The sequence below is a fragment of the Polypterus senegalus genome, chromosome 1 (genome assembly GCF_016835505.1).
Source record: "Polypterus senegalus isolate Bchr_013 chromosome 1, ASM1683550v1, whole genome shotgun sequence".
NCBI classification, from domain to species: Eukaryota; Metazoa; Chordata; class Cladistia; order Polypteriformes; family Polypteridae; genus Polypterus; species Polypterus senegalus.
In genome coordinates, this window is record NC_053154.1 from 340,490,587 (window position 1) to 340,511,635 (window position 21,049).

The following is a 21,049-nucleotide window of genomic DNA, read 5'->3' on the forward strand; positions in this document are numbered from 1 at the left end:
TTAGCCCTTTGTCACTCATGTCCAAATATAGACAAAGTGCTTCAGATTCACTTGTGTGCTCCTCAGGCGCTCCTTTGAAACTCCTCAATGCCAACACTGTAGTCTCAGCACAAGTTAATTTACACAAAGCAAGAAAATACATTTAAAAAGTTATCAAAATAAATCATCTTCAGAAAACAGCAAATGTGCCTTTCATAAAGTTCCTTCTAAATGGCAGTGGCTGTCCACAGAGAGCGCCATTTTGTGACTCCACTCAAACACACTTCCGTGAGGTTCACTCCATGACACGAACGTTTGCTCCCGATTCCCATAAATCTTCCATCCTAAATACACTTCCCTTTCATTTCCACCATTGCTCAGAAATACACAAACTTTCACGAGATGCCAAGTCTACAAGTGGTTGTCATTGTGTGTGCAGCACCAGGATGCCAAAATACAAAGGAAGACCACTTAGCACAAATGACAACAATGGCACAGGTCAGGGGCCGAGCCAAAGAAACAAAGGAGAAAAACTACACTGACAGTCAGCAGGTGGCAGGAGTGGGCACAAGAGCAATGCCAGGGGGTATCAGGTTGGATCGCAAGATGGTTAACCAGAAGGAGACAAAGACAAAAAAATAAGACGAGAATGGAGAGAGGTCATTAGTGGAGTCCCTCAGGGGTCTGTCCTTGGACCCTTATTACTTTTTCTGATTTATATTAATGATATTCGTTCTGGTATTGCTAGTGAACTTGTCAGATTCACAGATGACACTAAAATTGGAGGGATGGCAGACACTGAGGAGGCAGCAATAAAAATTAAAAAGACCAGGACAAGCCTCAGAACTGGAAGAGCACTTAGAAAATGGAGTTTAATATAAAAAGTGTAAAGTGCAACACGTGGGCAGAGGGAACATCAATTATAAAAACAAGATGGGAGACACTGAGCTACAGCAAGAGACCTCTGAAAAGCGTTTAGGGTTTATGCTGACACAACATCTTCATCATCTAAGAAAAGTGAAGAAGTGATTAAAAAGGCAAATAAAATGTGGCGCTGCACGCTCGTGATGAGTTAGCCCTTTGTCACTCATGAGTAGCTTTCTTCCTTGATCATCTCACTTGTATTCTGTACCAGCAGATTACGATGTACGGACAGCAAACTCCATCCATTACATGTTGATGAAGTCCAAGCACCTCTTTAGAGTAATCAGGTCCATCACCCTCTAATCAGCATGGTGTCCTCAGCAGAAGTAGAAAAGGTAAGAGAAAGTTATCAGTGGCAAAGGTTTCATGCTCAGCTCTTTTTGTAGTTCAAGCTAACTAGTCATATGATTTAATCGGTTTACTCTTTACTTACATACAAGGTCCAGTGCAGTGGCACTTGACACATTTTGGACCACTCTGCCAAAATTGGACCCCTCAAGTCTGACAGTCACCTGATTGTCTCACATTTCTGTCAAACACTAACATTCAAATCCAACACTGCAGGATTTACGATTCAAACTCCCACCTTTCATCCAGTGACCATAATGGCCCTTTAGTCATGAAGATCGATGAACAGCAAGCCGCCTGTCCTCACAGTGCATGGAATTAAAGGCCTACCTTGATCTGGCAGACATCACAGTGAGTTTAAAAGGACCAGTGCAGTGACCAAGATGTCTGGACTGGAAAGACACTGAGGGTGTAAGAAAACCACGTGAGTGAAAGGGGCAACCACAACACACAAACAAGCCTGGAGCAGGAAGGCCACAAAATGAAGCAAAACTCGTTACCATCTACAAGAAGGCGAGACGCTGCACTCTATGGTGGTAGTTTTGGAGCCATTTCTGATGTCAAGTAGACCTTTATAACAATCAAGGCTGCTATCTAAGTACATAACAGACTGACACATCTGACTAATTTAAAAGTCACTTGGCCCTAATGGCTGTCAACCTGCAGACCACACTTTGAAGACAATTGCTCTGGAGGACTTTTCACTTGTTTTGGTCAATTTCGGTATCCTGGGCTTGTACCACTAGTTTAACAACAGACCCTAACTGGATGTGTCAACCTCACTGGTACAGTAAGTCTCTTTGGATAAAAGCATCTGCGAATCGAATAAATGAAAATACGGGCAAATGTTCTCATTTTGAGGTCCATTTTTCAAGGACACAGAGCTTCTTCATGTCTTAGTAGTGGCGTCACATCAGTTTGTGTGTTGTTTAGGTGCTGGGATCAGTCAGGGGCTTCAGTGCTCCATCTTTTAACACTCATAGCCGTCTGGAATGAAAAACAGCGAAGAACATTCTTGACATTTAAGTTCACTCATTAAAAACTGTCAACTCATTCACCTTCCAGTCAACTTGCTCAGTGCAAATTCAAATTTGTCCAAATGAAGACAAAGTGCTTCAGATTCACTTGTGTGCTCCTCAGGCGCTCCTTTGAAACTCCTCAATGCCAACACTGTAGTCTCAGCACAAGTTAATTTACACAAAGCAAGAAAACACATTTAAAATGTTAGTTAACAATCAAAATAAATCATCTTCAGAAAACAGCAAATGTGCCTTTCATAAAGTTACTTCTAAATTGCAGTGGCTGTCCACAGAGCGCGCCATTTTGTGACTCCACTCAAACACACTTTGGTGAGGTTCATTCCATGACACGAACGTTTGCTCCCGATTCCCATAAATCTTCCATCCTAAATGCACTTCCTTTCATTTCCACCATTGCTCAGAAATACACAAACTTCCACGAGATGCCAAGTCTACAAGTGGTTGTCATTGTGTGTGTAGCACCAGGATGCCAAAATACAAAGGAAGACCTCTTCAGCACAAATGACACAACAATGGCACAGGTCAGGGGCCGAGCCAAAGAAACAAAGGAGAAAACTACACGGACAGTCAGCAGGTGGCAGGAGGGGGCACCACAGCAATGCCAGGGGTTATCAGGTTGAATCTCAAGATGGTTAACCAGAAGGAGACAAAGACAACAAAATAAGACGAGAATGGAGAGAGGTCATTAGTGGAGTCCCTCAGGGGTCTGTCCTTGGACCCTCATTACTTTTTCTGATTTATATTAATGACATTCGTTCTGGTGTTGCTAGTGAACTTGTCAAATTCACAGATGACACTAAAATTGGAGGGATGGCAGACACTGAGGAGGCAGCAATAAAAATTAAAAAGACCAGGACAAGCCTCAGAACTGGAAGAGCACTTAGAAAATGGAGTTTAATATTAAAAAGTGTAAAGTGCACCACGTGGGCAGAGGGAACATCAATTATAAATACAAGATGGGAGACACTGAGCTACAGCAAGAGACCTCTGAAAAGTGTTTAGGGTTTATGCTGACACAACATCTTCATCATCTAAGAAAAGTGAAGAGGAGATTAAAAAGGCAAATAAAATGTTAGGTTATATCACAAAATCTGTGGAATATAAGTCAAGGGACATTGTGCTCAAACTCCATAACACACCAGTGAGACCACATCTGGAGCACTGTGTGCAGTTCTGGTCACCACACTACAAGAAAGACACAGCAACACTTGAAGCTGTGAAAAGAAGAACCACCAGGTGCATCATGGGACTTCAGAAAAGATGCTACACTTGATCTTAGCCAAAGGGCCAAGAAGCACGTGTCCCATATGGTCGGGTTAGAATTCATGGTTTTCACCCAGGTGACCGGGTTTGATTCCAGGTATGGTAAAGCTATTCTACCCCTCTTCAGTATCACAGCTGTGTTGTTCATCCTGCACTGCCTTCCCACATCTTGGCAGGTGTAGTGGTTAAGGCTTTGGACTTTAAACCCAGAGGTTGCAGGTTCAACTCCTGCTACTGACACTGTGTGACCATCAGCAAGTCACTTCACCTGCCTGTGCTCAAAGTGGGGAAAAAACCCAAAGAAATGTAATCAATTGTATCAAATGTTGTAAGTCACGTTAGTTGAAGCATCATTCTAAATGTAAACTTAAGGACATGTCCTACTGTGACAGAGTCAGAGAATTAAACCTGTTCAGTCTGAGCAGAGAGCACTGTGTGGTGGTCTAATCCAGGTCTTCAAAGACACTGATGAAGCTGATCCAAAAGAAATCTTACAGCTTAATGGTGAATCTCGTACTCAAAGACCTCAGTGGAAGTGCATTTAGGACTGGAGACAGGAAGCACATCTTTGTGCAAACACTTGTGGTAATCTGAATAAAAAACTTCTAACACATGGAGATGAAGCAGAAACCTTGAAAACCTTTAGCAAGGATCTGGATGAGATACTGAGACAGCTGAACTATTAGCTAACCAAACAAGCGAGGTGTGAATGGTCACCTCTACTTTGTCAAATTTCTTAGGTTCTTATTACTGAATAACCAAGAAACAGTTCATCTCAGGACAGAATAAGAAAAGTGTGTCAAGATGTCAGAAGTCCTGCTGGCCAAGAGAAAGCACCTTATGTTCTCTACGCAAGAAACCTAGGACTGGGCTGCCCTTAGAGGTAGGAGGTTGGTATTTTCTCTGTGGCACATTGGATGGCAGCACACAGAAAGACTGGCACTGTGGTGCTGAAATGCCTGGTACTTTGAGGACTAATGCAAGTCAGGAATGCAGGGACAGCTGGGAACAAGGAGGGTTTTGCCAAGACATTTAAAGTACCAGAGCCACAATGAGACTGATTAGGAGGACAGCTGGGACAACAACTCACTGGCAGGAGGATGAGAGCTCAGGGTCACAAAAGCAGAGAATGAGAGGGGTGAAGAGGCGAGCCCCTCAGGCAGACGGGTCAAGGCCTGTGTTGTCGTCTTCTCTTGTACTTTGTGTACTTTATTTAATTTAGGATAACAAATGTGCCCTTCTTTGAGAGATGCGAGTCATGGTATTAACCCAGGGTTAGAGTGACGCTATGAAGACATGTTTGTTTCACACAGCATTACATAACGTGTCCTATTAGAGAAAAGTGGACAATGAGAAGTGGAGCCAAGTGGAAAATGATTGTTCTGCTATAATGACTTTAATATCATTAGTAGCTTTACTTCCTAGGCTCAGGTTTTACGATTACACCATGTTAGTGGTTTGGAAAGTCCATCTTAAGTTCACATGCAGAGTACCAAAACTAAAACACAAAACACACAAATCGACGGAGTGAAGATGAAAATTCCAAAGCTGTCTGTGCAGACACAGACTCAGTTTTGTCTTTAATAAATTGGAGGTTGATATTTAAAGTTACCTTCTTTCACATTCTCAGAGCTGCTAAGCTTCAGGGTTGTCCTTTTTTGGTGTTTGCTGCAGTGGAGTTTCAGATTCCTGGTCTTTGTTAGTGAAAGAAAATTCATGAAAATGTGTTCAGATGGCTGGATAGTCAGAACAGTGACATTCTGAGATGAAGACGTGTAAAGAGTGCAGGCTGGAGATGAGAAATTCAAACCATAACAGCAACAGTGGACAGAACACAGAGTGAAGAAAAGAAAGAAATTTGACGACATCAGCCTTGTGACCTCATGGAGCTCCTAACATTTGTGTGTCCTGTGATGTCCTCCAGTGGCTGGTGGTGAATCCTTTACCATCTTGTAGGCTGTGCCAACAGTAAGCAGTGCTGGGACAAAGGCAGACAGACATACAGACAGAGAGACACTGCAGACGTGTGCGGACTTCACCTCACAAAAGAGCAACTTAAGAACGAGGACATCTTGGACACACAAATGATGAACATCAAGTGATGACATGGCAGCCTATCAGCTCAGTGTTTATGTTCATTTTGTAAAGCACTTTGTGCTACATTTTTTTGTATGAATATGTGCTATATAAATAAATATTGATTGATTGAGTGATTGATTGTTTAAGTTTGACATACCAGATTCTCTATTACGTTGACGTTTCCTCTTCATCCTCTTTAACACCACAATCGCTACAATCAGCAGCCCCACCAGCACTGCCACTAACACAAGTATCATCACCTTGGTGCCTCTGTTCACTCCGTTTGACTCTTTCTCAGCTTTAATCAGATCTGTAAATCAAAGACAAAGATGAAAGGCTCGACAATTTGAAACATTAATTCAAACAGCTGCTTATAATGTGACGAGTTATTAATTATCTTTCATTCTTGAAGGCAGGTGTCCAGAGCCCGGCTACCCGACTCAGTCTGTAGATGACCGTAAGGTTGGCCACACGGGTTTATGGTAGTCCAGTTCTTTATGTGTTTGCCTTTGACTCATTGGACTTGTGTTTTAATTTGACTGCTTGCTCCACAGACTGAGCTCAGAACAGTTTTATGTTCATCAGGTTCTACTTTGTTTTCTTCATGTTTTAACAAAGCCATACTTTTACACGTGTAAGTTTGAATTTAGTGACGAGTACAATCTACACTTGCATTTGATTGAGTTCTGCTTACTGCATGCCAACAGCACTACAACTGTGCCACCGCCCCGCTATGTCTATAAAGTTAAATAACTAAATAAACTAATAAATTAATAACTGTATTGTGGGATGTGACAAATAACAACAACAACAACAAGGCATGTGAGTGTGTTCGGTGTGTTCATGTGAGTCGCCCAAAGTGCATTCTTTCCTTCAGTTGTGCTCATGTCACTTGCACTGGTAAATGTCAGCTGCTGGTGACAATAGTTGACGTAACTTGTGATAAGTAAAAGGAAGGACAATCTGCAGGTGGGTGTCACAATAAGTGGTCTTTCTTTATGATGCACATTTCCTAGTGTCTGCTTCTGTCCTCACACACAAGATGAACTCACACTGAATTTCAGCTGATGTCCTCTTCTCCCTCAGTCTGTCATTCTCGACAGTGCAGGTCACAGACACGTCTCCTGTCACATTCACAGTCAGGACGCTGGTCACATTGTACAGACCTCTGCTGTCTTTGCTCAGTGTTGTGCTTACTTGTCCTGAGTTCTGAAGCAGCTCCTTATTCACAGACCACTGGACCTTTGGCTCAGGGAATCCCCCAGTAGACTTGCAGGTGAAACTGACCTCACTGTCTTTAAACACTGGTGATGCTGGTCCTTGGACAACTGGGACAGAGTAACGACCTGAAGAGACACAAACACATTAAAAGGACTGAAACTGCAGTGAGACGTGTGTGACCTGCTGCTTCATCTCCTACAGTCCAGTGGCACAGCTGACCTCATCAGACACACTGGACTGGACAGCGGCTCATTGATGTCCCCAATTCCTCTTAGGACACACACTGACCATTAGATTTCAAAGGCCTTCACTGTACTGAAGTATTTGAGAGTTCACATAAGAAAATTTCATTTATTTCATTTACCATTTCAATTATGAACCTGCATTCAAGAAAGCATTTCATTGAGCAGATGCTCATACAATAAAACACAATAAGTTGGGCAGCTCGCCCTTCACAGCTTTGTCAGGCCAGGAAAAGTTATGAAATGTTGTAGTGCTGCCCAAACCCACCACTGTGAGGCAGACTACAAGCTAAGCACTCGTCTTTTAGAACCTTCATTTTTATTATTTAATTGAGGTTCACCAGGGCACCTCACACTGCACCCCACTTCTCTTCTTCTCCTAGTAAGGCACACCAGTATGTCTTAAAACAGAATCAAAGAAATGGTAAAATAACCAACCAGTACATTTCAGGACAAAATGAAACAGAAAGAGCAACAAATCTGAAGACCAACTATTTAAAAACTACAAGCAGCAAGAGGAATGAAAATGGCAGCCAAACCGGGTACAATCCAGTTCATGGTATGGGGGGCCATGGCCTATCCTAGCAGCACTAGACAGAATGCAGGGGCATCAGATAAAATGTTGCAAAGAGTAAATAATAAAAACAAAAGGATGAATTAAAATCAATAGAAAAGAGAAAAATAATATGTCAAATATAAGATAAACAAAAAACAGTGCGGAGCTCAACACGGCTATTCTGTATGTGGTGTGAGTGGCACTGCTACTGTAATGTCTGAATATCTCAAAAGCTGAGGTTAGTGGCATCAAAAACAAGAACCACAACAGGGTGGAGTGTAAACAGCAGAAAATAATGTGTGGCAGCACTAAAAACGCGGGGTCAGATATTAGAGAGTTTCGTCACCAGCCAGCAACATAAACCACTCCGCTGCTCCTCACTACACCACCATTAGGCTTTATGTGAATGAGCTCTTAAAATTACTGAACCTCCAAACACCAGATGGTTCTGTGACAACAAAATAAGCAGTTCACTTCCATCAATCATTTAACTTGCTACTAAAATGTTTACAAATACAAACTTTAAAATTTGTTGAATTCTCCAGTTGCTCAATGCAATTGCTTATCTAGCTTGTCATGTGTTAACATTTATGGGTTTTGTTGTTTTTGCTCATTATTTTGCACCTTTCCATTTATAACGGTTTAATGATTTCCTGTCTCTTTAAGTTGGTCTATGGTCCTTGAACATTGTGGTGTAACTCCAGGGAGAAGGGCCACTCTGATGTCAGCACTCCTGAGCCCTCCCTCTGGCTATTTAGGTCAGGTGTGAAGGCTCAGGAGCAGGAGATGATTGTATTTCTGTCGAGTGCTTGTAACTATTATGGTTTTTGAGTTTTGAGCTCTTCCTGTGCTTTCTCGGATTTTGCTATTATACAACGTTATTTCAGACGTGTTCACTTAGGATTTGCCTTTTAGCCAATGTCTTGTTTTTCTGTTGTGTTAAATAAATTCTTCATTTATAAAGAATCTTTATTTGCCCGATTGTGCGTAAGACAGGTGAATGTGCTATACACTCATCCTCCTCCTTGTAGGGCTTTCTGCTATATTTTGGAATATTTCTTTATATTTTGAACTATCACACCAGTTATCCCCTCTTTGGCGTGGCTAAGTTGTAGGTCGATCTTTAGGGTAGCCTGGTCTGGGGTGAGCATCTCCTGTGCTGACCAGTGAAGATCCTGCCGTGCTTTAGGGTTTATTTTAAAGCCTTACCCCATTTTCATTACGTTTGTGACTTGTAACTATGATATAGAAAAATGGAGCTTTTAGCAGTATGTGAAACTACAGTATCTTTGAGCCAGGGGCTGCTGGTCAGCTCCGGGGTGCGGTTGGTGACCCTACTGACCATGTGGTGGTGTTTTAAGTATAAGCTTGTGGCGGAGTGCACATTTGCAACTTAAACTTTCAGTGGGTCCTAAAGGTCAGGGTCTTTATTTTCAGCAGACAAATGAGTGCATGTCATATGAAAAGCACCTGTCATCGTTGTCGTGTCTGTCTGGATCTCCACATGAAATAACTTCTCTCCCAGTAGAACAATTTTGTTGAAACTGGGTATGAATTGCTAGTGTGCCACTTATTGCACAGATATTAATTTGATGTTGAGACACCTTCTACCACTGTACCTTGGTGTGACATTACAAGTTGATAGATCTTCATTGGTTGAGTGATTTCTGATGCCATTATTTGGCTGACATTTTAGCCTCATTGAATTTGGTTTGTCCCACCAGAATTTTCATGCCAAAATCACAACTGATACCATCATTTCTATAAAAACAAGTTTACCTAATCTTTTTGTTATTTAATTATTTTTAAAAACATCTAAAAGGAGGCTAAAGGAAAATGCATCTAATATGGACACCACAGATCACTTAGGTTCTGGAAAAAAGATCTGAACTATGAATTTGAATGAGACAGTCCAATGGTGTTTAAAAAGTAGACAAATCATAAAAATATGTCAAAAGGTCCATATTGATGTGCTTTACTGGTAGGCTTAAATTCTTATTGATTAGCAACTGGTGGGCTTACACCAAGTATTAGAAAGCCCACCAGTGTCTACGACGACAGTGCTCACGTTTATGTGTTTGGCAGGAGACTCAGTCCAAACCTCCAATAAATACAAAATAAAGACGAAAACAGTGGTGTAAAGTGTGGAATTACCACTGGTGATACAATAACACTACAGTTCAAAATTAAAAAGCGACAGACAATGCAATTCTTGTTCTTTTTCTTCACCTTTTCAAACTCCTCCATACATCACCATCTGAGGACCAGTTTATTATTTCAACCGCCATTAGAGATCACAAAGCGTCTTATACAGAGAACAAGTTTAGAAGTGAGGTTTCCTCACCTGCAATTTGAAGGCACTCCTGAGATAGTTGTTTGGAGATGGACTCCCCAGCTCGGTGGTAGTTGCAGGCATAGACCCCTTCATCAGTTACGGACACACTGGACAGCCTCAGGGACAGATTGCCAAGTGGAAGCTCAGACTTAAAGAGCTGCGTTCTGCCTTTAAACTGGGGGGCCTGATTGGCCCAATAATCCTGTCCTTTGACAAATGAATGAACAATGAGACCTTCAGATGTTTTCCATTCAACAGAAATGTCCTCCGTCTTTAAAGACTCTTCAGTGTTCAGAGAGCAGGGGATTTGCACCGTCTCTCCAATGATGGCAATAAAACTGCAGTCAGCTGAAATTTGAGAAATTAAATCAAGTCAGAAAAAGAAACAACCATTTTAGATTCAAACTGATGGACTTTAACCTTCATACACATACAACGTTACGAGTACCACAGCACATGTACAGAGAAATTAAAATGGACTTCTTGTGGCTCAGATTCATAACACACCAAATATATTCACCGAGGAGAGGCTTTCAGGGGTGTAAATGGCAGACACAATCACAGCATCCCTGAACTCTAAAACACAATAAAGACACACAAGTAAACTAAAAAGAATAACTTCATTAAAGAGAAACAATCAGGAACGCTGATCAAAAAGGAAAGAACAAATGAAGATCAAAAAATCCAACCTGGCCTTCAAAACCATTTACCTTGTGAGGTGACTCACTCTCATGTTGATCACAGTATACCAATTAAGTTTTCCCCTTCCCATTTCTTGTCCATCTCTGGTCACGTCTTGCCAGCTGACCACTTGTCCAACTCTCCACCTGACTTTTCTCTCCCCAGTCAGTGAGATCATTAACACTAGAATTACCAAAGCCTACGAAAAAACGTGTAGATCCATCCCACCTTAAATCTGATCGCACTTCTCCATCAGCATCTTTTGTCCTGTAAATGTGTCGATAAGCAGCAAGCACCCTGCTATCACATCCACCCACCGCCGCACAGTTTTCTCAGCTCAAGTCTGCTTACCTGCGTGTCAGTTGCTTACAGTTGTATAGAGTGAGAAGTCAAGCAAAATGTCACCTTTTATAAACACTATCGTTATTTGGTGTCTAAAAGAATCTATATAAACACATTGTTAAAACAGAAACGCTTTTCATGTTTTAGTAATAATCGACATGAAGCATATAATGTGTGAAGCCTGAAGTCCAAATATCAAACAAACACCTTTCACAAAAAGGTACAAATATAACAGAACAAATGCGCTTTTATTCAAGAATATAACAGCAGAAAAAGAACCCGCATTAGAGGGAGACATCGACATCCCTTTGATACGACTGCTTCGGTGGCACAACGGTATCAACTGTTGACTGGTAATCTAAACTTCATGGGTTCGACCCCGGACGAGTCTGTTTTGAGAAGTGAGCTGCTCTTATTCTTACTATTTTAGAGTAAAAACATACATTTGATTTCAGTCTGTAACAGCTGGTGTAAATTTATGATACTTGTAAAGGTTAGCTTTATTGTTTTATTCAGTTTTATTCTCTCAGTCGCATTCACAATTACACCCCTCGGACACTACTGTTTTCAGATGAAGACACGCTATAAACAGAGGTGAACTCAGATGATGACGCCGGTTCTACATCGAAGAAAGAATGCACGTCGCACTCTTGCCAGTGCTGTACTGCATCTATAGCCTGTTTAGTATGCGAGCGACTTTCCATGCTAGTGCTTAGATCCGGATGGTGCATGTGCCCGAAAAAAAAGTCTAACTGCATTCTTGTACCGTTGCTTACGTACTAAACTGTCAGCAGGCACTTTTTGTGGCATTACACATTTTTCGAGCATACTCCGTGTCGATCAAACACAGGAAGCTCTTACTTGTTTCCTACAGCATAAAGTCACAAGTAGACTGCAGAGCTTCCTGTGTACATATACAAAGTGAAGCAACAGCAAGAGTGTGACATGCATTCTTTCTCCGATGTAGAACCATCGAGCTCATCGGAGTTAACCACTGCTATGGCGCGTCTATGTGAAAACAGCAACGTCAGATGGGTGGGATTGTGAACGCACCTGAGAGAATAAAACTCAATTAAAAAAACAAAACAAACCTATCCTTTCCAAGTATCATAAATTTACACTGGCTGTTACAGACTGAAATCAAATGGATGTTTTTATTCTAAAATAGTAAGAATAAGAGCAACTCACTTCTTAAAAACAGAAGCGTCCAGAGTCAAACCGGTGACCTTTTAATTATCAGTCAGCAGTTCTTACCGTTGTACCACCAAAGCAGTTGTATCAAAGGCGTGTCAATGTCGCGTCCTAATGCGGGTCCTTTTTCTGCAGTTATATTCTTGAATAGAAGCGCATATGTTCTATTTGTACCTTTTGTGAAAGTGTTTGATATTTGGACTTCATCTTCACACATTAAAAACACTTCATGTCTACATTTTGTCAATCTATATAATAAAAGGCAAAGCCCTCACTCACTCATCACTAATTCTCCAACTTCCCGTGTAGGTAGAAGGCTGAAATTTGGCAGGTTCATTCCTTACAGCTTACTTCCAAAAGTTAGGCAGGTTTCATTTCGAAATTCTACGCATAATGGTCATAACTGGAACCTATTTTTATCCATATACTGTAATAGACTGCAGCTCGATGGCCGTGGGAGGCGAAGTTGCGTGTCACATCACGCCTCCCACGTAATCATGTGAACTGACTGTGAATGCAGTACATAGAGAACAAGGAAGAGCTCCAAAGAGCGCTGAAGAAAAACGCATTACACAATTGAGAAGGCAGCAAAAAAATATCAAGCGAGTGACGCATTCAAGCATATTCATAAGTGCAGCTACTGCGGAAACAAAGCACGGTGTAAACCGGAAGTTTAAATTAAGTTTATAGACACGCTCCTGCTGCCAGTTGTCATGCCTACGACGAATACCATATTCGCAAGATACAAGTTTAATGAGAAGACACGAGGTATAAACGAGACTTTGGATCACTTTGTAACGGCTAACATTAAATAAAGCCGTAGACATCGCAACATCACACAAGAGAGCAGCTCACATGAACTGACTGAACGCAGTACGAGTGATCACTTTCATGAATGAAACCTGTTCAAAAAAATGCATTACACAATTGAGAAGGTAGGAAAAGAATATGAAGTGAGTGACGCATACAAGCATATTCATGAGTGCAACTACTTCGGAAACAAAAGCACGGTGTAAACCTAAAGTTTACATTAAAATTCATAGACAGGCTGCCGCTGGCGTTTGTCATGCCCACGACTAATACGATATTCGTGAGATACAAGTTTAATGAGAGGACGCGGGGTATAAACAAGAGTTTTGATCACTTTGTAACTAAGTTAAAATTGCTGGTGAAGGACTGTGCTTATGTAAATTCAGAGACTGTTCGTGGAGGGACTGACAGTTAAGGCGGGTGGGGGAGTCACGTCATCATCTCCCTTCCCATTCACCTCATTTCATTCACTTCATTTCGCTGCGAGCTGAGCTCCACAGCTAACGTGGTCTTGCGGAAGCAACTTAGTCACGCTGCCACCAAATACTCACAGAAAAATCCACAAGTTAATACACACGCTGTCTCTAGAGAGTTTCTTCACACTCTGAATGTATTCCTCGCATCCCCGTTATACCCTCTGATCTACCATTTCAATTCAAAATGCCTCCAATTTCCAGTAAGGCTCTGCTTCGCGATGACAAGTAATAAGTCTCAGGGACAGACCCTACAAAAGGTTGCCATTGATTTGAGGCAACATTGCTTTTCTCCTGGACAAAACTATACGTTGCATGCTCAAGAGTGAGCTCGCGCAGCTTGGTCATATTATAACCGGAGTGCTGAACTGACAACGTGTTATACAAAGAGATCCTTAACAGATAGTTATTCACTCAGTTTTAAAAAATAAATAAATAAATAAAATAATATATTATATATACATATACATATACACACACACACACACACACACACACACACACACATAATAACCAGACACTGCTCATCACTAGTCCAATACAGTCCCCACAGTGAAGCATGGCGGTGGCAGCATCATGCTGTGGGGTGTTTTCAGCTGCAGGGACAGGATGACTGGTTGCAATCGAGGGAAAGATGAATGCGCCAAGTACAGGGATATCCTGGACAAAAACCTTCTCCAGAGTGCTAAGGACCTCAGACTGGGTCAAAGGTTTACCTTCCAACAAGACAATGACCCTAAGCACACAGCTAAAATAACGAAGGAGTGGCTTCACAACAACTCTGTGACTGTTCTTGAATGGCCCAGCCAGAGCCCGGACTTAAACCCAATTGAGCATCTCTGGAGAGACCAAAAATGGCTGTCCACCAACGTTTACCATCCAACCTGACAGAACTGGAGAGGATCTGCAAGGAGGAATGGCAGAGGATCCCCAAATCCAGGTGTGAAAAACGTGTTGCATCTTTCCCAAGAAGACTCATGGCTGTATTAGCTCAAAAGGGTGCTTCTACTAAATACTGAGCAAAGGGTCTTAATACTTAGGACCATGTGATATTTCAGTTTTTCTTTTTTAATAAATCTGCAACAATTTCAAAAAATTTTTTTTTGTCTGTCAATATGGGGGGCTGTGTGTACATTAATGTGGAAAAAAATTAATTTAAATGATTTTAGCAAATGGCTGCAATATAACAAAGAGTGAAAAATTGAAGGGGTCTGAATACTTTCCGTACCCACTGTGTGTGTGTATATATATACAGGCAGGTAAAGAGACTTGAGCTCAGAAAACTGTGTGGGGTGGGGGAGGGGATAGCAGGCACATTTACAAGACAAATGATACTGATGGAGAGGTGCGAAGCGATTTAAGGTGGGATGGATCTACGAGTTTTTTTGTAGCCTTTGGTAATTCTAGTGATAAGACCTTAACCTTGGGTCTCATCCACACATGCTCTCACTCCATGGACTTTGGTATTAAAAGCACTCAGGTGGAAAGTTTCAGATGTGATGGTGTCCACATCAGAGGACCCGATTTAGTCCAAGCATATTGGCACCATGAGAAGTTCTAAAAAAATGGCACTACCATCTCAGATGCCCCAGAGATTTTATGCAGCCCTCCGATACTAAAGAACTTTGATAAATCCATCATCGAAAGTAGCCTGATAGGAAGTACTACAGTCTGGTTTGAAAACAGTATCTAGCAGGTTTAGCTGAATGCATCACTGGGTGTGCATTCAATAATTATGAGGACGTCTACAACAAGCGATGTCACACAAGGGCAAAGAAAAGGATCAGATATACCAGCCATCCCCACAATGGCGTCTTCTCTGGACTGTGTGCATCAATAAAAGCATCACATCATCAAAAGTAGCAACCACTTAGGGATAATGATTTCGATGATGTATCACATTTACCTCAGAGCTGTGTTTCTCAACCTTCTTTGCATTGGGACCCACTTTACGTTCCTTAAACCACAGAAAGCATTTAAAGAGTAGGTAGGTTTTCACTTTTCATAAATCAAGCACAATTTGAAAAGTGGGGGAAAGGAAGAAGATCTCCTTGATGAAACATGCACAGTTTGAAATGGGGAAAAACACTGTGCACTGCTGTTGATCGCTTTGGAAGACTCGTGGTGTGTCACAGCAACTTAGTACCTGAAGCAGCAGGACCCGACTTCCTTCCAGGAGTGTTTGAAACCCAAGGACAGCCCCTCACAACCGACCAGTGGCAACCCACAATGACCCAGTGGTCGAGAAACACTATCTTAGAGTACAACTTTATGTAAGATTCTTACAAGCCGTGCATTAATATAAGACACAAGCTTGTATGCATGTGTGCCTGCTAATGAGGTGAACCAAAGGTACAAATTTGTGCTCATAAGTCAAATGTTAGCCATCAAATTTATGTCAACTTCTTTTCATTAGCGGAGTTTACTCCGAGTTCACAGACTTCCTACATGCGGTGCCTGGCAGCACAAAGCATTACTTGGAACAACCGTGAAGCTCACAGCCCCACTGAGAAAGACAGAAAGGGAAGCAAAGATGATGATGTGTAAGTGACAGGGAGGAAGCTAGGAGCCATAATCTGAACTTCAAATCGTTACGATGGTTTATTAACATGAACACACACACACACACACACACACACACACACACACACACACAGCAGTGGTAGCGCTGCTGCCTCGCAGTTAGGAGACCCGGGTTCGCTTCCCGGGTCCTCCCTGCGTGGAGTTTGCATGTTTTCCCCATGTCTGCGTGGGTTTCCTCTGGGCTCCGCTTTCCTCCCACAGTCCAAAGACATGCAGGTTAGGTGGATTGGCGATTCTAAATTGGCCCTAGTGTGTGCTTGGTGTGTTTGTGTGTATCCTGCGGTGGGTTGGCACCCTGCCCGGGATTAGTTCCTACCTTGTGCCCTGTGTTGGCTGGGATTGGCTCCAGCAGACCCCCCGTGACCCTGTGTTCGGATTCAGCGGGTTGGATAATGGATGCATATATACACAAATATACAGACATATAGACTTACTGAATATACATACATATACACACACACACACACACACGGTATATATCTACTGTACATCTCTCCATTATAATAAAAAATCCTGGGATGAGACAAGACGCGAGTTTTTCAGAAAGATACTTTCATGTCCTGCAAGGCAAGACTTTGTGATTTTGTTAACTATAATAACCTTGCACCCAACACACACTAAATCAGCCCATGAATCAGAGAGACAATTGTGCTTCAGATACAATTCCATTAACATGTACCTCTTGTCTCATTACTTTCAGTATGGGGGATTTCTGGATCTTTTCATACACTACAAGCAAATAATGTTTACAGTAGTGATAGCCAATCTAATGTAGCTTAATGACTGCAATTTTTTTTTTTTTTTTTTTAAAATGTTTACATGAGGATGTACTTTTTCCCTGTGCTCTGTTCCTTTAACATTAGAATTACCAGAGTCTACGAAAAAATTCATAGATTCGGCCCACCTTAAAACCATTCTCATCTCTCCACCAGCGTCTTTTGTCATCTAAATGTGCCACTAAAGACAAGCTGAAAGCAGCCGGCTATTCCATCCCCCCGCCGACTTAGAGCATGCACGAACTTCTCCCAGCTCATGCCTTGATCGATTATCTGGGAGTGAAGTGGAGTATTAGAGTGGAAATAATAGATCGGTATTTGGAACAAACACATTTCATGTGTGTTCCGTTTCTACAGTCATCTGTGTAAACCCATCGTTAAAACAGAAACTTTTTCATATTTTAGTAATAAATGTTACAAAATGTAGGAATAAACTATAAAAAATGTGGAGCCTGAAGTCCAAAGATCAAAAACACTTTCACAAAAGGTTCAAGAACAATACAACAGCTTCTGTGGCGTAGCGCTAAAATTTGCTGTTTCAGAGCGCAGCAGTCCTGCCTTGCCTCAGAGACCAGAGTTCGATTCCCCGCTGGGGAGAAAGTGTATTTTTTTTTTTTTCTTTTTAACCTTTGTCACTCTGCCTGCCTGCCTGAACTCCTTGTCTATCTATATAGTAATTTTATTTTTATATAGCAGCTTCCCTGTCTGCCTATCATATAGTGCCTTTCCTTCCTATCTGTATATCTATCCCCTTAGTTGTTTTTTTTATATATCTATTATGGAGTGCCTTCCCTATTTATATATCTAGTGACTTCTCTACCCGTCTGTCCGATTGCATATAGCACTGAACTTACTGCTCTGTACTATTCTGTCCTCTGCATGTCCTGGAGTACAAAAGAAACAGCATACAGCAACATGTGGGGACTGGCAAGATCGGGGAAAAAAAAAAACACGCAGTCACCGATTACAAACTGCAAGATGAATGAAAGAGACAATATATATGAAAACATCATCGCACTAATGCAATATGATTTGAAAACGAACAGTGGCAGATCGGGTTTGAATATACGGCCGATCTGACGCTGTTCGTTTACAAATATTGCATGTACTGTGCGTTGAAACTGCTGCACTGAATAAGCTGACACTTTCTGTAACAGCGTCAGCGTGTATTCAAACCCGATCTGACGCTGTTCGTTTTCAAATAATATCACATGTACTGTACTATTTTAGAATAAAAACATAAATTTGATTTCAGTCAGTTTGTAACAGCCAGTGTAAATGTATGATAATTATAAAGGTTAGCTTTTTTTTTTTTTTTTTTAAATTCAGTTTAATTAAACCTGCTCCTTGGCACACAACATGAATGTAGAACATCTCCATTGTGCGACATTTCCTTAAAACTTGGATCAGCATTCAGAGTATTGGCAGCTGATAAACTTAAATGAAAAAGTTAAGCCCTCCATAAAAAGGACAGACAAATCTCAGCATAAGAGAAAATCAAAACTGGCAGATAATGTTCACACCTGACATGTGCAAATTTAATCAACAGCCTCCTGCATTGTAATTCTTCATTAACACTGCTGTGCGAGGCTACTGGTGAGACTCTTGCAATGTTTGCACCGAGTAAGAAACAAAAGGGGGCTTCTTATGTGCTTCAATACGCTTACCCCCAACACCAGATACGTCTTAATAAAATCAAATTCAGTACTCACCCTGGGCGTGAGCCAGTAATATCAGAAGAAGACAGAGTTCTCTACAAATGTGTGACATTTTACCTAAAAATCAAAACAAAAAAATACAAATAGTAAGAGACACGTAGATACTTGTGGCTTTAATTTCTAAAATGAAGCCCACTACATGTTCCCTGATCCAGTGCTAATAAAACTAATAAAAAGTGCCATGGATGTTCTTGCAGCGCCTATTCTAAACATTATCAATAGTTCATTACTGCATGGCACAGTACCTGATCATAGTACAGAAACGGCACTAACACGGATTGTAAACGACATTCTGATATCCTCTGATGAAGGAAACTCCACTGTAATTATGTTGTTGGACTTAAGTGCAGCATTTGACACCATTGACCATTCTATTTTACTGCGCAGGCTAGAAAATGATGTTGGGCTTACAGGCCCCGTGCTCGCTTGGTTTAGTTCTTATTTATCAAATCGATTCCAATATGTACAGAAATGTGCAGACAGGACTCCATCATTATACACAGAAGTTCAATATGGTGTCCCGCAGGGCTCAGTACTGGGACCTTTACTGTTTTCACTTTACAGGCTTCCACTGGGATCTATCATTAGAAAACATAATGTTAATTTTCACTCGTATGCAGATGACACCCAGTTATACCTTTCATTTAAATCAAGTGAAGTTTCTCCGATGTTGTCTTTATTTAGTTGTGTTAGTGAATTAAAGGAATGGATGAATGAGAACTACTTGTCTTTAAATACAGATAAAACAGAGATGTTAATTGTTGGAGGGAATGACGTTGATCACAACAATATTCTGTCATCATTTAACTCAGTCGGAATCCCAATTAAATTTTACTGAATCAGCCCGCAATCTAGGAGTTATCTTTGATTCTAGCATGTCATTTAGAGCGCAGATTACAAAGTTGTCCAAATCAGGTTTCTTCCATCTTAAAAATGCTGGGAAATTAAGGTGCTTTCTAAATAAAACAGGATTCTGAGAAATTAATTCATGCATTTATTTCTAATAGGATTGACTACTGCAATGCGGTGTTCACTGGCTGTTCAAACTGTTCTCTATTCAGCCTCCAGTTAATCCAAAATGCAGCTGCAAGAATTATTACAAGAACAAGAAAATACGAACACATAACAGTCCTCACAGGTGGTACAGTGGTAGTGCTGATGCTTTGCAGTAAGGAGACTGTAGAAGATTGTGGGTTTGCTTCCCGGTTCCTCCCTGTGAGGATAGCGCATTGAGTACTGAGAAAAGCGCTATATAAATGTAATAACGAATGAATTATAATGAACTCCAGCTCTTAAATCCTCACACTGGCTCCTGGTTAAGTTTAGGACAGGATTTCAGAATCCTCCTTTTAACATATAAAGTATTAAATGGCTTAGGTCCGGCTTACTTGTCTGAACTTATCATGACTTACAAACCTGAGCGCACATTAAGATCTCAAGATGCCGGTCTGCTTAGGATTCCAAGGATTAATAAAATAACAGCAGGAGGTCGAGCTTTTAGTTACAGGGCTCCTAAACTGTGGAGTGGTCTGTCTGCTATTATAAGAGATGCCCCTTCGGTCTCAGCTTTTAAATCCCAGCTGAAGACTCACTACTTCAGTGTAGCACACCCTGACTAGAGCTGCTGATTAACTGTACAGACTGCATCTCTGTTGTTAGTCATTAGCACTCAAACATAAGCAACATGACAGAATTGGATACTAACCTTCACCTATTCCGTTTCTCTTCTCGGTACTCAAATGTGGCACTTGGTGCCACGGTCCACCTGTCAAGTTGTTTTGTAAAGTCATCCCTGATGGAGGATTGCAGGAATCGTGGGGTAGAGGGGTCCTTTCATCGGATTAGCGCTATTCCAGCTGTGGAATGGTCAATAGGAGGAGGCAGCTTGATGGCTGAGGTCTCCAGGACTCTAAACAAATCCAAATCATATTATAGGATATCATCTATTGTTAAATTCTGCTCCATACTTCTACATTTTTTATTTTTATACTGTATTGAGGATTTGTTCTGTTCTGTGTATTGTATTGCCCCCCCCTTCTTTCTGACACCCACTGCACGCCCAACCTACCTGGAAAAGGGTCTCTTTGAATTGCCTTTCCCAAGGTTTCTTCCATTTTTTCCCTACAAGGATGTTTTTTTTGGGAGTTTTTCCTTTTCTTCGAGAGTCAATGCTGGGGGGCTGTCAAGAGGCAGGGCCTGTTAAACCCCATTGTGGCACTCTGATTTTTGGGCTATACAAAAACATAGTGTATTGTATTGTATACTGAAAAAAATAAAATAAAAAGGTCATTTCATATCTATTCATACAGACACTCCTCACTTAACAACCTGCCAGTTTAAGACCAGCTCTCTGACCAGTCGGTATTATACGCTGAACTAGATCCCATATCAGATGGCAGACACAAATGGCAGCACACAGAATGCTCGAAACATCGGTGAGGGGCGACTCTTCGCTTATGGACCAATTTGTAAAAATGGACCTCAGCCA

The 21,049-nt window shown here is 41.3% G+C and overlaps 1 protein-coding gene across 1 annotated transcript; it reads right to left on the reverse strand.

Annotated features, from left to right (window-relative positions):
• Window positions 1-826: 826 nt before the first annotated feature.
• LOC120517176 (CD276 antigen-like) lies at window positions 827-20,302 on the reverse strand. Its single transcript, XM_039739341.1, has 6 exons — window positions 20,267-20,302; window positions 18,556-18,618; window positions 9,997-10,335; window positions 6,686-6,979; window positions 5,791-5,943; window positions 827-2,238 (listed from the first exon to the last, which is right to left on the reverse strand). Exons 2-6 carry the CDS (start codon window positions 18,611-18,613, stop codon window positions 2,222-2,224), a joined length of 861 nt encoding a protein of 286 aa, XP_039595275.1. The 5' UTR covers window positions 18,614-18,618; window positions 20,267-20,302; the 3' UTR covers window positions 827-2,221.
• Between the last annotated feature and the right edge of the window lie 747 nt (window positions 20,303-21,049).

Excerpts from the sequence above, each read along its gene's own strand:
- LOC120517176 (XM_039739341.1), bottom strand. The coding sequence starts at position 18,613 with ATGTCACACATTTGTAGAGAACTCTGTCTTCTTCTGATATTACTGGCT. Across the intron at positions 10,336-18,555 it reads ATTACTGGCTCACGCCCAGG|CTGACTGCAGTTTTATTGCC; the intron begins GTGAGTACTGAA and ends CTCAAATTTCAG. Across the intron at positions 6,980-9,996 it reads GGAGTGCCTTCAAATTGCAG|GTCGTTACTCTGTCCCAGTT; the intron begins GTGAGGAAACCT and ends GTGTCTCTTCAG.